General features: G+C 35.4%; 2 protein-coding genes across 6 annotated transcripts in view; one reads left to right on the top strand and one right to left on the bottom strand.

The window, feature by feature from the left end:
* The first annotated feature begins 1,710 nt into the window (after positions 1-1,710).
* On the top strand, positions 1,711-15,193 carry hdac3 (histone deacetylase 3). The gene is made up of 15 exons (XM_082178379.1): positions 1,711-1,899; positions 3,473-3,555; positions 3,657-3,799; positions 4,040-4,121; positions 4,519-4,575; positions 4,698-4,753; positions 5,390-5,523; positions 6,359-6,439; positions 6,749-6,822; positions 6,902-6,966; positions 7,065-7,154; positions 8,702-8,760; positions 11,018-11,097; positions 11,644-11,801; positions 14,743-15,193. Exons 1-15 carry the CDS (start codon positions 1,845-1,847, stop codon positions 14,810-14,812), a joined length of 1,287 nt encoding a protein of 428 aa, XP_082034505.1. The 5' UTR covers positions 1,711-1,844; the 3' UTR covers positions 14,813-15,193.
* Positions 14,965-18,182, bottom strand: part of myot (myotilin) — a 59,689-nt gene continuing 56,471 nt past the window's right edge. For all 5 annotated transcript variants that reach the window (XM_082178307.1, XM_082178306.1, XM_082178308.1 and 2 more), the window contains exon 17: positions 14,965-16,100. In XM_082178307.1, the coding sequence (XP_082034433.1) occupies positions 15,979-16,100 (122 nt within the window). In that variant the 3' untranslated portion in view covers positions 14,965-15,978. The remainder of the gene's footprint in view (positions 16,101-18,182) is intronic.

An 18,182-nucleotide genomic window follows, 5' to 3' on the forward strand; every position in this document is an offset into this window, starting at 1 on the left:
TAATTTAATTTTATCAATCAATAAATTCCTCTTGAAACAAACTTTGTTGTATTATTTTAATTTAATACTGTGAAGCTGCTTTGATACAATCTGTATTGTGAAAAGCGCTATACAAATAAACTTGACTTGACTTGACTTGACTAATAGCTGTGCCAAGAGAAATCTGAATCATTCCCTTCCGAAACTTGCAGAGAGTGTGAGTAGGAGGTGTCCATGAGCTAGGAGAAGGAGAAACTTTTGCTAAGTATTCTGATTAATTATTTTGTCACTTTGCCTCCACGTCCCCCCGATTGACCGCGAGCTTCTCCTCCTGTCCATACGGTAGCCTAATCTCTCTACTCTGCGACAGAGAGTCGTGTGGTTATGACGCAATCGTTAGCCTATTTTTACAAAAATTGCTTCTACGGGGCCATAATGTAAGCTACAAGGTAATGGAGCCTTTTATACATTTTCGTGTTTCTTTATAAATAAATAATGGACAAATGGAGTCTTTAAACACCTCAGATGTAAAGTTATTTGCTGTCAAAGTGACGCCAAATTGAATGGGAGTCAATAGAATGCTAACAGCAGGTGATGGTCCGCTAATCAATGGAGGCGCCCCGGGAAGCTTCAATATTTTATGAAACACTGCCCCCCGGCATCCAACCTGACGGAGACGCAGAGGATCTGCTGAGAAGAATGGCAGAAAATGCCCACATCCAGATGTATTCAAGTTATATATAAAAAAAAAATGTCTGATCAGTTTGATCACTGAAAGAGGTTTTATTTGGTTCTTGTAAAGATTGAACCCAAGTGTTAAAATCCTTAAAAAGTATTTCCATTATCATTGCCACTGGCATCAGAGTGTGGCCTCTATTTGATTAAATGTATTTCAAATAGCAACTGCAATTTATGACAAAACAGTCACAATATAATTGTGGAGACATTTATATTCCCAAATCTTGCAGACATATATAAAACATCTAATAAAATCATAATAAAGTGCAAATATTGGTAACACTTTGCAATAAGGTTTCATTAGTTAACATTAGTAAACATGAACCAAGAATTAACATTTCTTCTACGCCATTTATTAATCTTTGTTTATGTAAATTTCAACATTTACTAAATTACATTATTAAAATCAAAAGTTGTATTAGTTAACATTTGTTATTGCACTGTGAACTAATATGAACAAACAGAACAGCTGTATTTTTATTATTAACTAATGTTAACAAAGATTAACAAATACAGCAACAAATGTATTGCTCACGATTAGTTCATGTTAGTAAATACATTAACTAATGAAGCGTTAGCCTATAACCAAATTATTATTTTTTTTATTAAAAAATTTATGCACCTGCATGGCATAACCATTCCACAAGAGAACCATAAACATATGTTATTAAATTATAGAAATGTTGACTTAAAGTCTCTCAGGACAGGAGTTGGCTTCAGCTGACAGATGTTTGGGAAGCCAGGCTGACGTTTCGATACTGGACCAACTGGACCATTCTAGCCAGCCAAAACGTCACCCTTTGATCAATATTAATTAATAGTAATAATGATAATAATAATAATTGTTATAATTGTTTTTATTATTCACAGTTTTAAAATGTCATTTGTTATGCTACTGCTAGTGCTACTGTAACGAATTGAAATGTGTATTTCCTTTACTAGTTGTCAGGTGGCGCTGTGCTCCATAATCTCCTCATAGCAGCAGCGGCAGGAGCCACGAAGAAGACTGAGTGAGTTCTTCCGGTTCTGTAATGAAGATGGCGACAGTTAGGTGCAGAAAGTAAATAATAATAAAAAATTAAACATTGTGCCAGAAACCGCCCTTTTTATTTCGACTCTGCGACGAAATGTCGACCCGAACGGCATATTTCTACGACCCAGACGTGGGGAATTTTCACTATGGTAAGATGTATCTGTGTCTGTTAGCAGATGTGGCTAACGTTAATCAATGAACACACTGCAAATGCTCACTGTTTACTTTTATAAGTGACGCTTGATAGATTTGATCTTAAACTGGTATGCCAGAAAATCACGCTATATATTTATTGCACATTTGTGCACTCTACAGAGTAGGAACCAAAAGTCTGAAAATAAAGCTTTTATTGTGCATTTCATTCATTTAATACAGCATTATAATTGTCATTAACACGCGCTTATTATCGTTGCAACACTAAAGCTGACATTAAAAACCTGGTGATCCTGTTCAAATAATCTTGATCGGACAATATTCAAAAGTTTTCAAATATTCAAAACATCTTCGCGTCATTAGTTCACAGTCACTGATAAATATAGTCATGGTGGACTTTTAGAAAAATAATATTAAGTTGAAATGCAGTTGTTCACATAAAGTAAGAAAGATTGTATGTGATACTATTTGTGATTAATTGTTAAAACCTGTTTTAAGCCTATAGTGTCTTGTAGGACATTTAATATATTGTTTATAAGAGGAATGTAATAATTAATAACTGTATGATCTTTATAACAGAATTTGACAACAGTAAATCAAATCTGGTCCCGGTCAAAACTAGTATTGTCATTGTTTCATTATTGCAAAGTTTTTAGTATTAAGTCTGTATCATTAAATTCTTCTTTTTTTATTTTTATACAAACTATTGTTACACTGAATTGATGATGTCACAGACTGTCGAATGATCCGTTTTGTTAACGCTTTATTTTAAGATGACGTAGTTACATGTTACTACGTGTATTTACTATACTAATAATAGTAAATAATGCACAATTACGAGTAACTAACCACAACTCTATAATAGAGTTCGGGTTAGTTACTCGTAATTATGCATAATTTACTATTATTACTAGTAAATACATGTAGTAACATGTAACTACGTTACTAATTAATATTACTCAGTGCTTAGTATTCAGTAACTACATTGTAAAATAAAGTGTAACCTCAGTTTTTTTTTTATATGATTTCAAAATGGCTTCTTGATCCTGTTACTCTGAATAATCTCTAACAAACTCTGCGTATTCGGGGCAAAAGTCTCCTGGTTATTTCAATACTTAAGAAAAACAATAAGACGTAGTCCTTTTAATAAATCACAGCCAACACTTGTTTGAGCATGCAAAGAAAACAAATACTGTATTTTTTTAACTTGGTATTTTGTCTGTTTATTTAAAGATGTAATGGTCAAATCAAAGTTCGGACCGTTACACTAAATGACAATTTTGCAGTTTGGTACATTATTTCACCCATATTTGGGGATTTTATTATAACAAAAGTTATTTGAAACATCGAAGTAGACACTTTACTGTCATGTAATAGGTTAACAGTTATTTATTTTCATGTAAAGGACACCAAAAAAGATGAGTTTAAGTACAAAGTGAAAGCATCCTAATAGAAACCCCAGCTAGGCAACACCATTGTGAATGAATGTGATATTCAGAACATAAGGTGAACTACAGAAAGCACTTTTTTATTATTCTCATCTCTGTTTTTTGTGTTTTTTTGCTCCAGGTGCAGGACACCCAATGAAGCCTCACCGACTGTCCCTCACACACAGTCTTGTCCTGCATTATGGACTCTACAAGAAGATGATGGTATGATCAGTCTGTTCAGCACTTGTTTAATCCAATCACATTTCTCTGACAAGAAGCGGTTCACATTCGAAGCTCATGAGCAAAGCTCTCTCTCTGTACAGGTTTTCAAACCATACAAGGCATCCCAGCATGACATGTGCCGGTTCCACTCGGAAGATTACATCGACTTCCTGCAGAAGGTCAGTCCAAACAACATGCAGGGCTTCACCAAGAGTCTCAACGCCTTCAACGTAGGAGATGACTGGTGAGTTTTCCCATGTGTATATGCCTTTAAAATGAACTATTTTAAAATCATTTCATTGTTGAAGTCTTTATAGAAATTTTGGCTTAAGATGTAAAAGTTTTAGGTTACAAACCAAATGTATTTGAATGAATGTGAAAGTAAGTAGCAACTCTGCTTGGTTTAATATATACGTCTTCTTTTAAATGTTGAATTAAATAAGACTTTTCTAATAATTTGTCCTTTTTTTGTTGTTGTTCTTAGTCCTGTCTTTCCAGGCCTGTTTGAGTTTTGTTCGAGATACACCGGAGCTTCCTTGCAAGGAGCAACTCAGTTAAACCACAAGGTCAGAAATGTTGCGCTTACACATGAATTGTACATTGGAAATCATCCTTTTTCTTCTTTTTTTTTACCTGGAATGTTTGTAAATGGAGTTTTCCTTCTGACACACTACATCAAAATAAATAAATAACTGGCTTAAAACCATTTTTTGTGTGAAAATATTAAAGATAAAATTAAGACTTTTGCATTGATTTAAAAACCCTGCAAATACCCTTTATTTGAAATCTAAAATATGTCAATAAAAAGAGTCAATAAATTGATTTTTAAATAAAAAAAAAGTAACAAAAAAAAAAAAGAAAGAAAAGAAAACATGGTTCATGGTTCAGATTAGTACAGATCCTGAACTCTTTGAATTCCTGCATTGTTTTTGATGAAGACTAATTCAGTTGTTCACTGTATAGATATGTGACATTGCCATAAACTGGGCTGGAGGTTTACATCATGCAAAAAAGTTTGAGGTAAGCATCTGATTTCTCTTCACATCTTTCATTCAAAGATGAAGAGGGAAAAACATACAATTACCTGCAGTTTGGAAGAACATCATGTGCGTATAAATGATTTTACATGATTTTATTTTCAGGCGTCTGGATTTTGCTACGTGAATGACATTGTCATCAGTATTCTTGAACTCCTGAAGTAAGTGAGAGATGGGCAGGAAGTGACATCACACCAAATAACGAGATACTCCTGATGTTTTGCATTTTAATTTGATTATTTTTGCTGTTCACTTACACCCGCGATTAATTCTTATTCTAAAATGCAGCATTCAAATTGATTCTGAGACTATTTATGAAAGTATAAGGCGAACTTATAATCTCTCTTTAGGTTTTTTTTAAATGAGCTTAAATAGTCTTGCAGGTGTGGCAAATAAATTCATTAAAATACAGATATCCCTTGTAGTTTCTCAATTGTTTTGTAGCGAATAAAAATGAAGTGTAATTTCTGCACTACTCGGAGTATCAAACGAAACTGCAACCTGTTTGTTTTGTAGCGAATAGGGCAGACATAATAACATCGGCTCAACCAATGACATGAGTTTGAGGTTGAAGTGCCTGTTTGTTTGACCAGTGTTAGTGCCTGAAACTTATTGCAATTATTTTTGGTGATGATAGTGGTGTGGAAATGACACGCCTTTAATATGACCTTGTAAAAACTGCATCCGTAATGATAGAATTAGCTAAATGCTTCATGAAACAGTTAATATGGAGTAAAGCATGAACACGTGGTCTACAGCTCATCTCTACATATCTTTACTGTTTCTGTCTCTGATAGGTATCATCCACGTGTGCTCTACATTGACATTGATATTCATCATGGTGACGGTGTACAGGAAGCATTTTATCTCACAGACAGGGTCATGACTGTATCATTCCACAAATATGGCAACTACTTTTTCCCAGGAACTGGTAAGTCATCTTTACAGTGTCGTCGTGCACATTGTCGGTCAATCGGTTCTCTCCGAGCAGAATCAGTATTTTAACATTTCTGTCATTGAATTCCTAATTGAAATCCAAAACGCTTTGAGTAGAATAAATACCCGGTGATAAAAAACAATAATAATAATGTTTTGCCTATACTTTATAGAAGAGCTGGAATGTTAAAATGTTAATATAATGACACACGCAAGTGTCTGAGTATACATAAAGTCATAATACTAATTTGTTTATTATTTTTATGTATTTATTTCCTTAATACCAGCGGTTCTACACTAACCTGCAATTTTGGCTGGTTTCAAAGCAAACCATGCTGGATATAATCTGCCATTTATTTTCACTTTTAATGCAATTGCTTCAACGGTTGGTGACATATCGTCGGGAAAAACTCCTGAGATCCAAAAGCTAAATCCAGCGACTTATCTATGATGACTTTTCACTCGCAGGTCATATACGTCACATTTGCATAGGCCGTACTATTTGAATTCATGATTGGTTGACTGCCAAATTAAAATATTAAATTGAACGATAAAATAATGTTGTTATATATAACCGGTTAATGGTAATTTCAAAGAAGCATTTCTGTTCAGATTGATTAAACTTGATTGTTTTTGTTTATGTTCCTTAATTTCGCTCTTCTCCGGTTTTTGTCTTCGTATCTTGAACCGATTCAGAGCCCTGGTTTTAGCTGTTAATCACACATATGGAAAGATGAATTCATGTAAACAGCTTAATCTTCACAAACACAGGGACTGCGATTGAAACACTGTACTAATAATACACTGTTTTTGTTGTTGTGTGTGTACAGGTGACATGTATGAGGTGGGAGCTGAGAGCGGTCGCTACTACTGCCTCAATGTCCCGCTGAGAGACGGCATTGATGACCAGAGTGAGTTGATTTATGGTCTAATATTCACATTTGGGTCTTTATACAATTAAACGTACAGGTCTGAAAAAGACTCAGATCATGCAGTTGTAATAGCAGAGCCAAAGACTGCTGTTTCACTGGCTCATATATGGACAAAAATATCATATATTCAACCACATTCTCAGACTGAATAAAGAAACTGTGTTTTGGGCAGGAAGTAAAGAAAAAGCAGCTGTATGTGTGAAAACACACTAGTTTGTGGGTAAAACGGCTACCTAATATTGATTTCGTGCAAACATAGAGCAAGATTTATTTCTTTTGTATTCTCAGGCTATAGACAGCTGTTTCAGCCAGTCATCAAGCAGGTGGTGGACTTCTATCAGCCGACCTGTATCGTTCTTCAGGTGAGAGCACGATCTCTGTCAGTCTTAATATTGTGCTGTTGTATTGGTTGCTCATCTCTCTCTCTCGTCTCGTCTGCAGTGTGGAGCGGATTCTTTGGGATGTGATCGATTAGGATGCTTCAATCTCAGCATACGAGGCCATGGGTAAGAGACTCCATACCCTCACATCAAACTACACACATATTTGAAAGCTTGAACATAAAACTCCTTGATAATCTCATTTAAAACGTTTGTATTTGTAGAGAATGTGTGGAGTTTGTGAAGGGCTTCAAAATCCCGCTGCTTGTGCTGGGTGGAGGAGGCTACACGGTGCGAAACGTTGCTAGATGTTGGTGCGTTCATTATTTTATTATTTCATCTACATTTAGTATAAATCAGTTCATTTTAAAGGGGTCATATTATACTCTCTCTCTCTCTCTCTCTCTCTCTCTCTCTCTCATATTTTCACCAAAGTCTTTTTGCTGCTGCGTCTTTAAAATGTAAAAATAAATTGTACACACCTGATAGAGTTTTACCATAATTGTTTCTCGCCATGAAAATAGCCACAGAAGCTGGCATGGCATTAAGAACAAACAAACAAACACACACTGGGTTTGCTGTCAAGTCCAATAACATTCTGAACTTCCTGTTTAATAATAGCATGATTGAAAAGTCTGAATAACCAAAGTAAAAATTCATTGCCATTGGCATATACATTTGATTACTTTGCATCACTTTCCAATGTTACCTCTAGTTTGCTCATATTAAAGTCTTGACTCTCTCCCTCTTTAAACTACTAGAGGAGGGCAAAACTAGCAATTTAGAAGATTTCGTAATTAGAAAATTAGTAATTTTTAAGCAAAATCTTTACCATGATATAAGTAATTTTCAATCACAGTAAGGAACAACGTCACACTATAGTAATTCTGCATGGAACCAGAGATGATGCTAATTAAAATGAAAGCCATACGCTATATTTCGCAATATCGTTGCTTAAATGACTTAAAAGTTGAAAACGTTAAACTCTCATCAGACTCTGACAACCAGCTATGTTTCACTTAAGACAACTGAACTGTATCTTCATTGATCTTTTCTGAGAATTGTTTTCTCTCGCTTACAACAAAACCGACCATTATCTAAATCCCTGAATTACTTTTTAACACGTGTGTCCGAGCATCAGACTTCTCACCTCAGACAACGGTCTTGTTTTTATCAACACTTTGATAATCGCTTTCTCTCGCTTAGAACAAAACCAACCAATATTTAAATCTCTTAATTTGTGCTGTCAATCGATAAAAGAAAAATCAACTAATTAATTGCAGATTTTCTGTAATTACTCACGATTAATCATACCTAATATTAACGTTTTTGATATATTTTCATATTGTAATAATTTCACATTTAATCTCCAAATTAATGTAGAAACAACAGTAGCCTATATTTTTAATATGTGTTTAATGGCATGTTTTTATGAAAGAAGGCATCGCCGATACCAATACTGCTACTGCTACTCTCTATGAAATAAAAAAATGTCCCCCTCAATTTTAACCATTAAATATATGTAAAAAATTTACCTTTTATTTCACTTATTGCATGTGATAAAAAGTGTTTTAAAAACCGCCCAGAGAGCAAACGTTTCAGCCTTAGATTTCTCTGAAGAACGCCATGAGATGACACGTTTGCTCTCTGGGCTGTTTTTAATTTTAACGCAACTGAAACGTTTGCTCTTTTTTTGTGTTTTTTTTTTGTTTGTTTTGTTTGCTTTTTAGTTTTCATAGTACATAAAGGTTTTTCAAATAAAAAAATATGACCCCTTTAATCTCTTGAGTATATGATATCTTTGCTGACTGACTGTTATCTTCTGATATTTTCATTAATGCATCATAGCTTTCATTTTTAGGACATTTGAAACATCCTTGCTAGTTGACGAGTCCATAAGTGATGAACTACCATATAGTGGTAAGACAGAATTATTCCATGTTTCTGTTCTTCTGTTACATATTATCTAGTGGTTGTGTGAATTAGTGTCCTCTAGGTCAGGGGTTCGCAAACTTTTTGGGGCCCGGGATCCCTCAATGTTTTTTTTTTATTACAGAGTTCATAATTATAAGTTAATGTGGGTGGGAGTTATGGAAACAATATGCTTGTTTTATTGACGCAAAAGGCCTCCATTTGTAAATATGGACGTTTTAATAATACAGAAACACCAGGTCAAACTTAAGTTGTTGGGGAAAAAAACGTTGAAACATCAAAAATAATGTAAAATACCGGTAAATAAAACTTGTTTACAAACATTATTTTATACAAGTATTTTATTCCCTCTCATGTTTATTTTATAAAATAAACATAAATTATAGTGGCATTCATTAAGGTTATTTTATTCATTAAATTTAGCCTAAACTAATTTATTTAAACTGAAACTGGCATTGGACTCCTCTCTCATTCAGCACAAATACAAATGTTTCCATATTCACATGTATTTGGAGGCTAAACTATTATTTATCATGGCAATAATAAGGGCTGGGTATTGAGACAAATTTCACGATTCAATTCGATATCGATTCACAAGCTTGCGATCCGAGATCGGTTATTTTGGATATATTTATATATAGGTTATTATATATAAATTTTCTCAAGGGAAAACAATCTCTATAATGCTGTGAACTAAACATGGGAGTCAGTTGGGACAACATTACTGTAATATTGAAGGTTAAAATGAACTGATTTGTATACAAACACTTCATACACTCAAGGAAGTTTTTATAATAATAATTAATAATACTAGCTTTACAATTACATAATTATATTTCTACTCCAATTAGTTTTTTGAAATAAAAACATTTAAATGATGGCTGTCATAAAAAATGTATGGATTTATTCAAACATGCATTATTGAAGAACATTCATTATAATTTTTAATATGTAATATGGTGCATATATTTAGCAAAATGCTCCTCGAGAATTAATTTTTTCCAGCTGACTAACGAGTTTATGGTCACTGAATATGGTTTTTCTGAGGTAAAGTGACGTTATGTGACATGCGGTCTTTCCGCATTTGAAACACTGGTTGAGCTTACATGAGACATATGGATTTCGATAAGTTGTACTGTATCTTTTAACATACCTTCTGATGTTCATTAATGTTTACTTGTTGCTGTAACTGGTGTTAAAGTGGAGGAGACGCTTCTCTTGAACCGAGGCGCTACAGCGATCTGTCACGGCACATTAAACAGCGCCAAAACGGTTTATTTTTTGAATTTCGTAATAAAATGGACTTAATTTGAAATCTGAGACTTTGTTTCATATCAGAAGTGTAAAAACACAACGTTTTTTGCACTTTTTTGGGTGGGAGGTGCGCTTCATTCATCAACTGAAAACAGGATAGAATAATCGATTCTTGGGATTTTTTTAAGAATCGATATTTGTTCATAAAAATAAGAATCGATTAAAATGGAGAAATCATTATCTTTTACTCAGCCCTATAAATAATGCTTTGTACTTCACTCATGTTCCAATATCCAAATAAAACGGCAACCTTCACATGTGCGAAAAATATGTTTGAATAACACCAGTGCGACGGTAAGGTGGTTTGTCACGCTGACAAATTTAGCCAAATAAATGTTTCTCTTTGGCTGACTGGATTTTTAGTTTGATGATGAATAGTTGATGATTTTTATTTATTTATTTAAAAAAAAAATGTTTTACATATAGCAGCAGAAAACGTGTTTATGAGCATACAGAGAGTAATTCAAAATCATTCATCATTCAAAACTGTAAAGTATTACAGTTTTACAGTAAAGTATCCATTTTGTACATTTAAAAATATGTACATTCAAACTAACAGAACATTTTGCTTTTGTAAAATAAAGAAAACAAAAGGATGCACTTTCTGCCGTTTCAGGCTCTTGGTCTCCTTGGACTGTTTAAAGGAGCGTGTCACAAAAATGAACCGAAACTCCGCGTATACTTGCCTCGCAGACTTGAGAATTACATCTGTAAAAACCTTTAAGTGTCTACGTTTTCCTACATTAAACGCATTAAATTAATCACTGTGGAATATATAAGTCGCATCACGTTTCAGATGATAAAAAACGCACCCTGCTTTGAGAACCCCTGATCTAGGTTACGCCGCACTGCTTTAAAACTGCCCCTTATTACTTTTGTTTGTTGATGTTTGTAAAATATCTTCTCATCTCTATATTTGTCCTCTGCACAGAATACTTTGAATATTTTGCTCCAGACTTCACACTTCATCCAGATGTCAGCACAAGGATAGAAAATCAAAACTCTAGACAAGTATGCATTATTTTCCTCATTTGTATGTGTCTACAAACATGTCTTTACATTTACATTTGTCTTGACATATACAGTAGGGTCCGAAGGTCTCAGACTCTTTATAACCTGGAAATAAACAAGTTGAGGATCATAATGTAAAACCAATAATAATGAAAGATCTATTAAAAATGTTTTGGATTCAGATGCAGCACAAGATGATCTTTGGAAGAGACTGTACTGCCGTCAATAAAGCAAAAAACCAAACCAAATACTAAACTGTTCTCAATTTTTTTTTAATTAAAATTTTAATTTTTGTATTAAATGATAGTAATGCATAACAGAAGCATTTTTGCAAGTTTAACTTTAGGTTTTTTACATAAATCTGGCATTTGAATATTTTCAAGGGCAAGCTCACCCAGATGGGGTTTGTTTCTGATTTCATATGCAGAAATACTTCTAAAGGTTGGAGTATTTGTTTGAAACCTCAGGTGAATGTTTCATTGGTGTTCAGGAGACCGTCTTCAGCGCTGTGGCCACTAACCAGTACTTTATTACCTCTTTTTGCAGTATTTGGAGCAGATTCGTCAAACTGTGTTCGAGAACTTGAAGATGTTGAATCATGCACCAAGTGTTCAGATCCATGACGTTCCCTCTGATTTGCTGAGTTATGAGCGGCCGGATGAGGCGGATCCCGATGAGAGAGGATCAGAAGAGAACTTCTCTAGGTGATTATCAGACTAACACTATTCTTCTGAAGTCTTCTGCTCACCAAGGCTGCATTTATTTGAACAAAAGTACAGTAAGAACAGTCATATTGTGAAATATTATTATTATTACAATTTAACTGAAAATAACTATTTTCTATTGTAATATATTTAGTAGTTTATCCTGTGATGGCATTAATCCTGTCATTACTCTAATCTTTAGTGTCACATGATCCTTCAGAAATCATTCAATCAGAAGCATTTCTGATTATTATTAATGTTGAAAACGGCTATGCTGTTAATTGTTTTTGAAACTATTATTTCCTTTTTTCAGGATTCTTTGATGAATAGAAAGTTACATCATAAAGATTATTTATTTTAAAATATGATTTTTATTTGAAATAAATGTACTTGTTTGAAATAGATTTTTTGGGAACAATGTTAAAGTCTGTTTTTTTTTTTTAAATCAAAATAATAATAATAATTGACCCCAAACTTATACTCTTTTAGATCAAAATATTGTCATTTTGATCATTAATTTGCAGAAAATGACCGTTTTTAGACCTTAAATAATGCAAAGAAAGCAAGTTTAAATCAATATTTGGTGGAATAACCCTGATTTCCAATCCCAGCTTTCATGTGTTGGCATGTTCTCCATCAGTCGGTCACATGCTGTTAGGCACATTTACTTTATGCCACTCCTGGTGAAAAACATCACACAGTTTGTCTTTATTTAATGGCTGGTGAAGCTCTTGATCGCGTTCCTGAGGTGTTCAGTGCTTCAGGTCTGGAGATTGTGTTGGCCATGACAGGGTCTCGATCTGGTGCTCCTCCATCCTCAGCTCGATTGTCCTGGCTGTGGATTGGAGCTTTGTCTTGCGGGAAAAAACAATCCTTCCAGTTGGGGAACATTGTCAGAGCAGAAGGAAGAATTTTTTTTCACGGAAGTGAATCAATCAATCAAAACTAACTTTAGCTGAACAATAACTTTATCCTAGAGCTGCTGTAAAGCCTAAACAATCTCTGTTACGGTAATTTCCTATTATCACTGTAAAACTGCTTTGAAACAATCTATATTGTTAAAAGAGCTATAAAAATGAAGGTGACTTGACTTGACTTGAGTCACGCGTCCTTCATAAAGACAGATCTTCCTGATTCAGGTTTCAGCTTTGCCCTACACCTGGGGTGTATAAAACTTTCTGTAGTTTTCATCCTAAAAGTGTGCGTACGCACAGAAGTTTTCAGATTTATTAAACCATGTGAGCGGCAGAACCTGCGCAAAATTCCCTCTATAAAACCCTGTCAGCGGAGGATAAAAGCATCTCCACCCCGAAACCATATATGGAGATTACAAAGCCTAGTTTTAATATGCATAACATCATCTGCATATTATTGCCATGCATATTCCCATCCACAAGTTTAACACAAGACATTAGAAAAATATGAGATACAGACTATGCTGTATATAAATCATTCAGGAGGATATACTCTTGCCTTGTTTTAGAATAAATAAATATTGTATAAAATACATTTCAGAGAAGAATTATTCCCAATCTTTTCCACTGGCCAAATAGTATTTTATTTTATTTATTTTTACTATTTTTGTACTTTTTGCTTTACACAAATCAAATTTATGCAATTTTGCCCTTAAGGTAAACACATATTTTAGAATGTTTATATATATTTTTAATGGAAAAAGATGGATGGGAGGAAGATATTTTTGCATTGTAAATTATTTTCTTACTCAGCACATCACTGACAAAACATAAAAAAATATATAATGTGCATATCTTACCGTTTCCTTCAAACACGTGGTATTTTACATAATATTGGGAAGACCACAAAGGGGTTATAATTAGGCAACTGTCTAGAAGTTGTACCAATGGACCGTTCTGTCACTGAGCGAGTCCTTCGGTGTCTGTCATTATACCGTCTAGGCTATGTTGCTAAGCCGTCTTCCTAGAGGAGTCGAGTGCGCATCATTGATCATTATTCGCGTGAAAATATTTCGGCTAATTAGAATACAATTTAAAGACGGAATTAAGCCTATCATGCGCCAAGCAATCCTCGCTGTAGTTAAAACATTATAACACAGCATGCCACAGGAAAAGTGTTCAAAAGCATCGCATCCACTACAAATATTTCTATTTAAATGAATATAAAAAATATTGTACCTTCAAGATGATTTCATGTGATTTCAGTGCTTAACTCCATTAATGAGAATGGCATATTTAATCTAAATGTGGAAATGGATCATCATGTTTACTTCAGTACTTCACTCACTCCAGTGAAAGTGTGTGCACGCAGTCTAGAGTGTCCGTACGGTGCGCACATATTTACGCCTTGTCTATTTTTTTAATATAAATCCCGATATGTGCGTGGAAAAGTGCAAACGCAAATTCCAATGCCCTTTTTGTGTGTACACAACGTTTCCACATCAGGCCCCTGGTTCTCTAATGGTTAGACGGAGACCTGGAGAGTCCCACAGCCCACAGTCTCTCACACACACTGTGTAGTTTGGTGGAGGATTGGTGATGTTCTGGTGCTTCTTCAGGAAGGCTAGAATCGGGCATAAAGTCGCCCAACTGCATGTGACCGACTGGTGGAGAACATGCCAAGACACATCAGGGTTATTCCACCAAATATTGATTTCTGAACTCTTCCTAAGTTAAACCATTAGTATTGTGTTGTTTAAACATGAATATAAACTTGTTTTCTTTGCATTATTTGATTTTCTGCAAATAAATGCTCTAAATGACAATATTTTTACTTGAAATTTGGAAGAAATGTTGTCAGTAGTGATTAAAATAAAACTTTAAAAAAATATTTTACTCAAACGCATAGATATAGATAGTAAATCCAAAGAAACCTCTTATTTTGCATTGGTCCCTTAATTTTGCCAACTGTCAGCTGCTTGACTGCATATTGACTATCCTGACCCTCTACGTCTGTTTCCTCACAGGCCTGAAGCTGCGAATGAATTTTATGATGGTGACCATGATAATGATAAAGAAAGTGATGTGGAGATCTGATGAAGAATGGACCTGACTTGGGTCTTTAGCTATGAAGATGTCCATTCCTTGCCATATCTATAGTACTTAACTGCATTGTGATGAATGTGTGAAAGCCAATTCGAATTGTTTTTCTTCATGCACATTGTAACTGTGTAGTTTTCCCTGTGTAGAACTTTTTATTGTCACAACAGTATTTCCTTTTTATCAAAGTTTAGCTATAAAAGGGAACTTCACACTGAGTCCTGTGTACGACAGATACTGTATTTGTATTGAAAAGGATCAGAAATCATGTGATGAATGAGTGTATATCCAAGTGCTTATGATTAACTGAATATTTTTGTCTTGGCTTTTTCATAATTTGTTTATAGAATGTTTCTGTAATAAATCTGTTGGAAAAGAGCCTTTCTAACTTCTTCAACTTGCATCTACACACAGTCTAACCTGAACAACTGCCCATAAGTGTGCTAGATCCTCCTCAATGACAGTAGTTCAGTTGATTATGCTGTTTTTGTATTGTATTATCTCATCATTGTTGCAGTTTTTTGACGTAATAGTCATAAAAAAAAAACACCTCAGAGATACATTTATAGTTTTCTCACAAAGAAGTTTACTCAAATGATCATGTCACATGTATAACACAAATCATATCTGTGTTCTGGACTTTAATCAATATATTTGACCATATCCTTTGTTCTAGTAGCAAAAATTTCCTTTTCAAAACATATAACATCATAGTGTAGGTCAGAGTGTATCAGTGACGACGCTGCACACATACTATATTCAGCTTCCACGGCTGAGAAACATTACATCAACACACATTACAGATGATAAAGAAATCAAGGCATTATTCTAATTTATGTAAAACTGAAACAAACAAAAATAATAAGATACATGTTTCCTTTTATAGGGGGTTCATAAATATGTAGCTTTACATGAAACTGGTCATCATCCATTTTTCGAACCAGGCAAACAACTAGTGTAGCAGTAAAGTCATGTGTTGGGATGAGGCTATTGATTCCACTGGAATAGTAAACTTTTTCCAATCATTCCTTGGGAAAGCATCAGAGGCACTGGCTAAAGTGAATTTGACTGATTGAAGGAGCAACTACACTAACTGGGTCATTTACAGAGAAATATCCTGCATAATGTCTCCAGATGCCCATCTGCACGAGTCCGGTGCGTGTCTACAGTTCCTCACTCTCGTACAGAGGGGCGGTGTGGCGAGGACGAGGCTCGGTGCTCAACCTGGAAAACTGGCTTACGATGGGAAACGATCTGGCAGGAGGGGTAGTCTTGTTCATTCGAGCTAGAGGAAAATAGGCATGGCTATTTAGGGCTGAGAGACAAAGCAATAAACTGGCAAATTCAGGTTAAAAGAAGATCATTCAATATTTGAGTAGATAACATGCTATTCAGTGATATCACTGTCCTGCAGTATGCATCTAAAAATATTTGAAACAACATTTTACTCATTTTAAACATGCAATCTTATGAGATCACATTAAAGGTGCAGTAAGCGATTTCTGAGAGGTGCTGTAAAAACTGAAATCAACACTCAACACAAATTTTTTTTGCTAGATGTCTGTTCTGTGTGTGTGCTGAAAAAATATTGTGTTGGTACACAGACCTGGCTGTGTAAATAATAGGAGAAAAACCAGTGGCTTGGACCGAGTACCAAAACAATATTGTAGCCTATCAGCAGTAGGGGGTGTGTACACACGATGGGGGAGGAGAGAGTGAGCCAATCAGCAGTAGGGACTCATGATGGGGAGGAGAGAGTGAGCCTATCAGCAGTAGGGGGGGCGTATACACACGATGGGGGAGGAGAGAGTCAGCCAATCAGCAGTAGGGACTCATGATGGGGAGGAGAGAGTGAGCCTATCAGCAGTAGAGGGCGTGTCCAATGATGGGGGAGGAGAGAGAGTGAGCAAGCGGGACATTTGTAGAAAGACTGTTGAAAGATGGTTGAGATATTACCAAAAAGGAATAGGTCAGAGGAATATAACTGGAAAAATAATTGTTATAAGGCAAGAACTAGGACCTGCATTAATATTGGAAAAGCTACCTAATATTGAAAGAGACCTAAGCGGGAAGGCCTGCAAACGGACGCCAAAGTTGCTCTGGTTCTGCTTGATACATGAGTAACTTTGGTTTTGCTATGTTTCACATCAACATATGCTGTTGTTGTTGCACTGCGAAACTCTGTCGTCTCTCAGTGCTGCTGACAGCGCTAAAATGCCTCCGCCTGGAGACAGGAATAGCTGAAGGTCAGAGTAATGGGCGTGCAGAAAGGTGAATTACTACAACAGAAACGGACCCCTAACCCTTCCCCACACCCTGACAAACAGCTTTCCCCAATGATAAAGATCTTTTTCAGCACGCCCCAAACTTTGTGAACTCCGAAACAGGATTCCCGCTTATATCTTGGTTAGGTGGTGAGGAACCAGAGCTTCAAATTTGGGGGGACAAGAGGTCCCTTCGGCCCTGTCCGAACGCCACCAGCCACATGCTCCAGGACCCCCCTCTCACTGAGTTATTGCCCTCCTAAAGATGAAAGTTTGATCGGCTATATGTCAATACATTTTTTTAATATTTTTATTTATACCAGCATATTTATTTATATATCATGTTTTATAACAGTATTTAACATATGCCTAAATTTTACGTAAGATTCATCTTTCAGCAAAAAACAGTGTTTAATTTACAAACTTTTATTTTGAAATGTAATTTCATTCGGTGGAAGTGAAAGTCTTTGCATGTGGAGACTCTGGCCCTTTTTCGAGTTGACGCCCTGTTTTGGATTTCTCTGGTCTGCAGCTGTATCTACTTGAATGGTCCATGCACATAATTATGACCGCCGCTAGCATAGCTAGCGAAAGCGGTCATTTAGGGATTGTCAAAGTTTTTTTTCTTTTTTTTTTTCCGTCATCTACTACATTTTTCGTCAACGATACCAGGGACACCGAAACACCGGGGAACATGAAATTGGGTGGGCATGTAGCCCCACTAGACTTTTACGGAAAAATTTCGTTTGGTCCCCGGGGGCCACTCCCCCCCTGCACTGGGCCCCCCCAAACCCAAAAAATTCAGTTTTTCCTAAATAACTACCTGAACCGTGGCACCGAGGATGAAGAAATTTTTATGGTATGTTGGTCTTAAGGGCCCACATCAGCCTAGCCCATAATCACTCATTTGTGATTTGCGCCCCTCCCATAAAAAATTAAAATGCAATATTATTCTGCTTTAATCGCCCCTATCTTCAGTTGAGATGTTCAGAACTGCACCATATTTCATGTGTATGATTAACTTGACATCCTCTGGGGGTATCCTCTGCTAAGTTTCGTAGAATTTCATCCATGGGGGGGTATAAAATAAATTCATTTATGTG

This window comes from Leuciscus leuciscus, assembly GCF_965113295.1.
Source record: "Leuciscus leuciscus genome assembly, chromosome: 8".
Lineage (NCBI taxonomy): Eukaryota > Metazoa > Chordata > Actinopteri > Cypriniformes > Leuciscidae > Leuciscus > Leuciscus leuciscus.

Bases quoted from the DNA above. Each gene is read 5' to 3' on its own strand.
- hdac3 (XM_082178379.1), top strand. From the start codon at position 1,845: ATGTCGACCCGAACGGCATATTTCTACGACCCAGACGTGGGGAATTTT. The intron at 4,122-4,518 runs GTCAGAAATGTT...TTCACTGTATAG, and splicing joins CAACTCAGTTAAACCACAAG to ATATGTGACATTGCCATAAA. The intron at 6,823-6,901 runs GTGAGAGCACGA...TCTCGTCTGCAG, and splicing joins CGACCTGTATCGTTCTTCAG to TGTGGAGCGGATTCTTTGGG.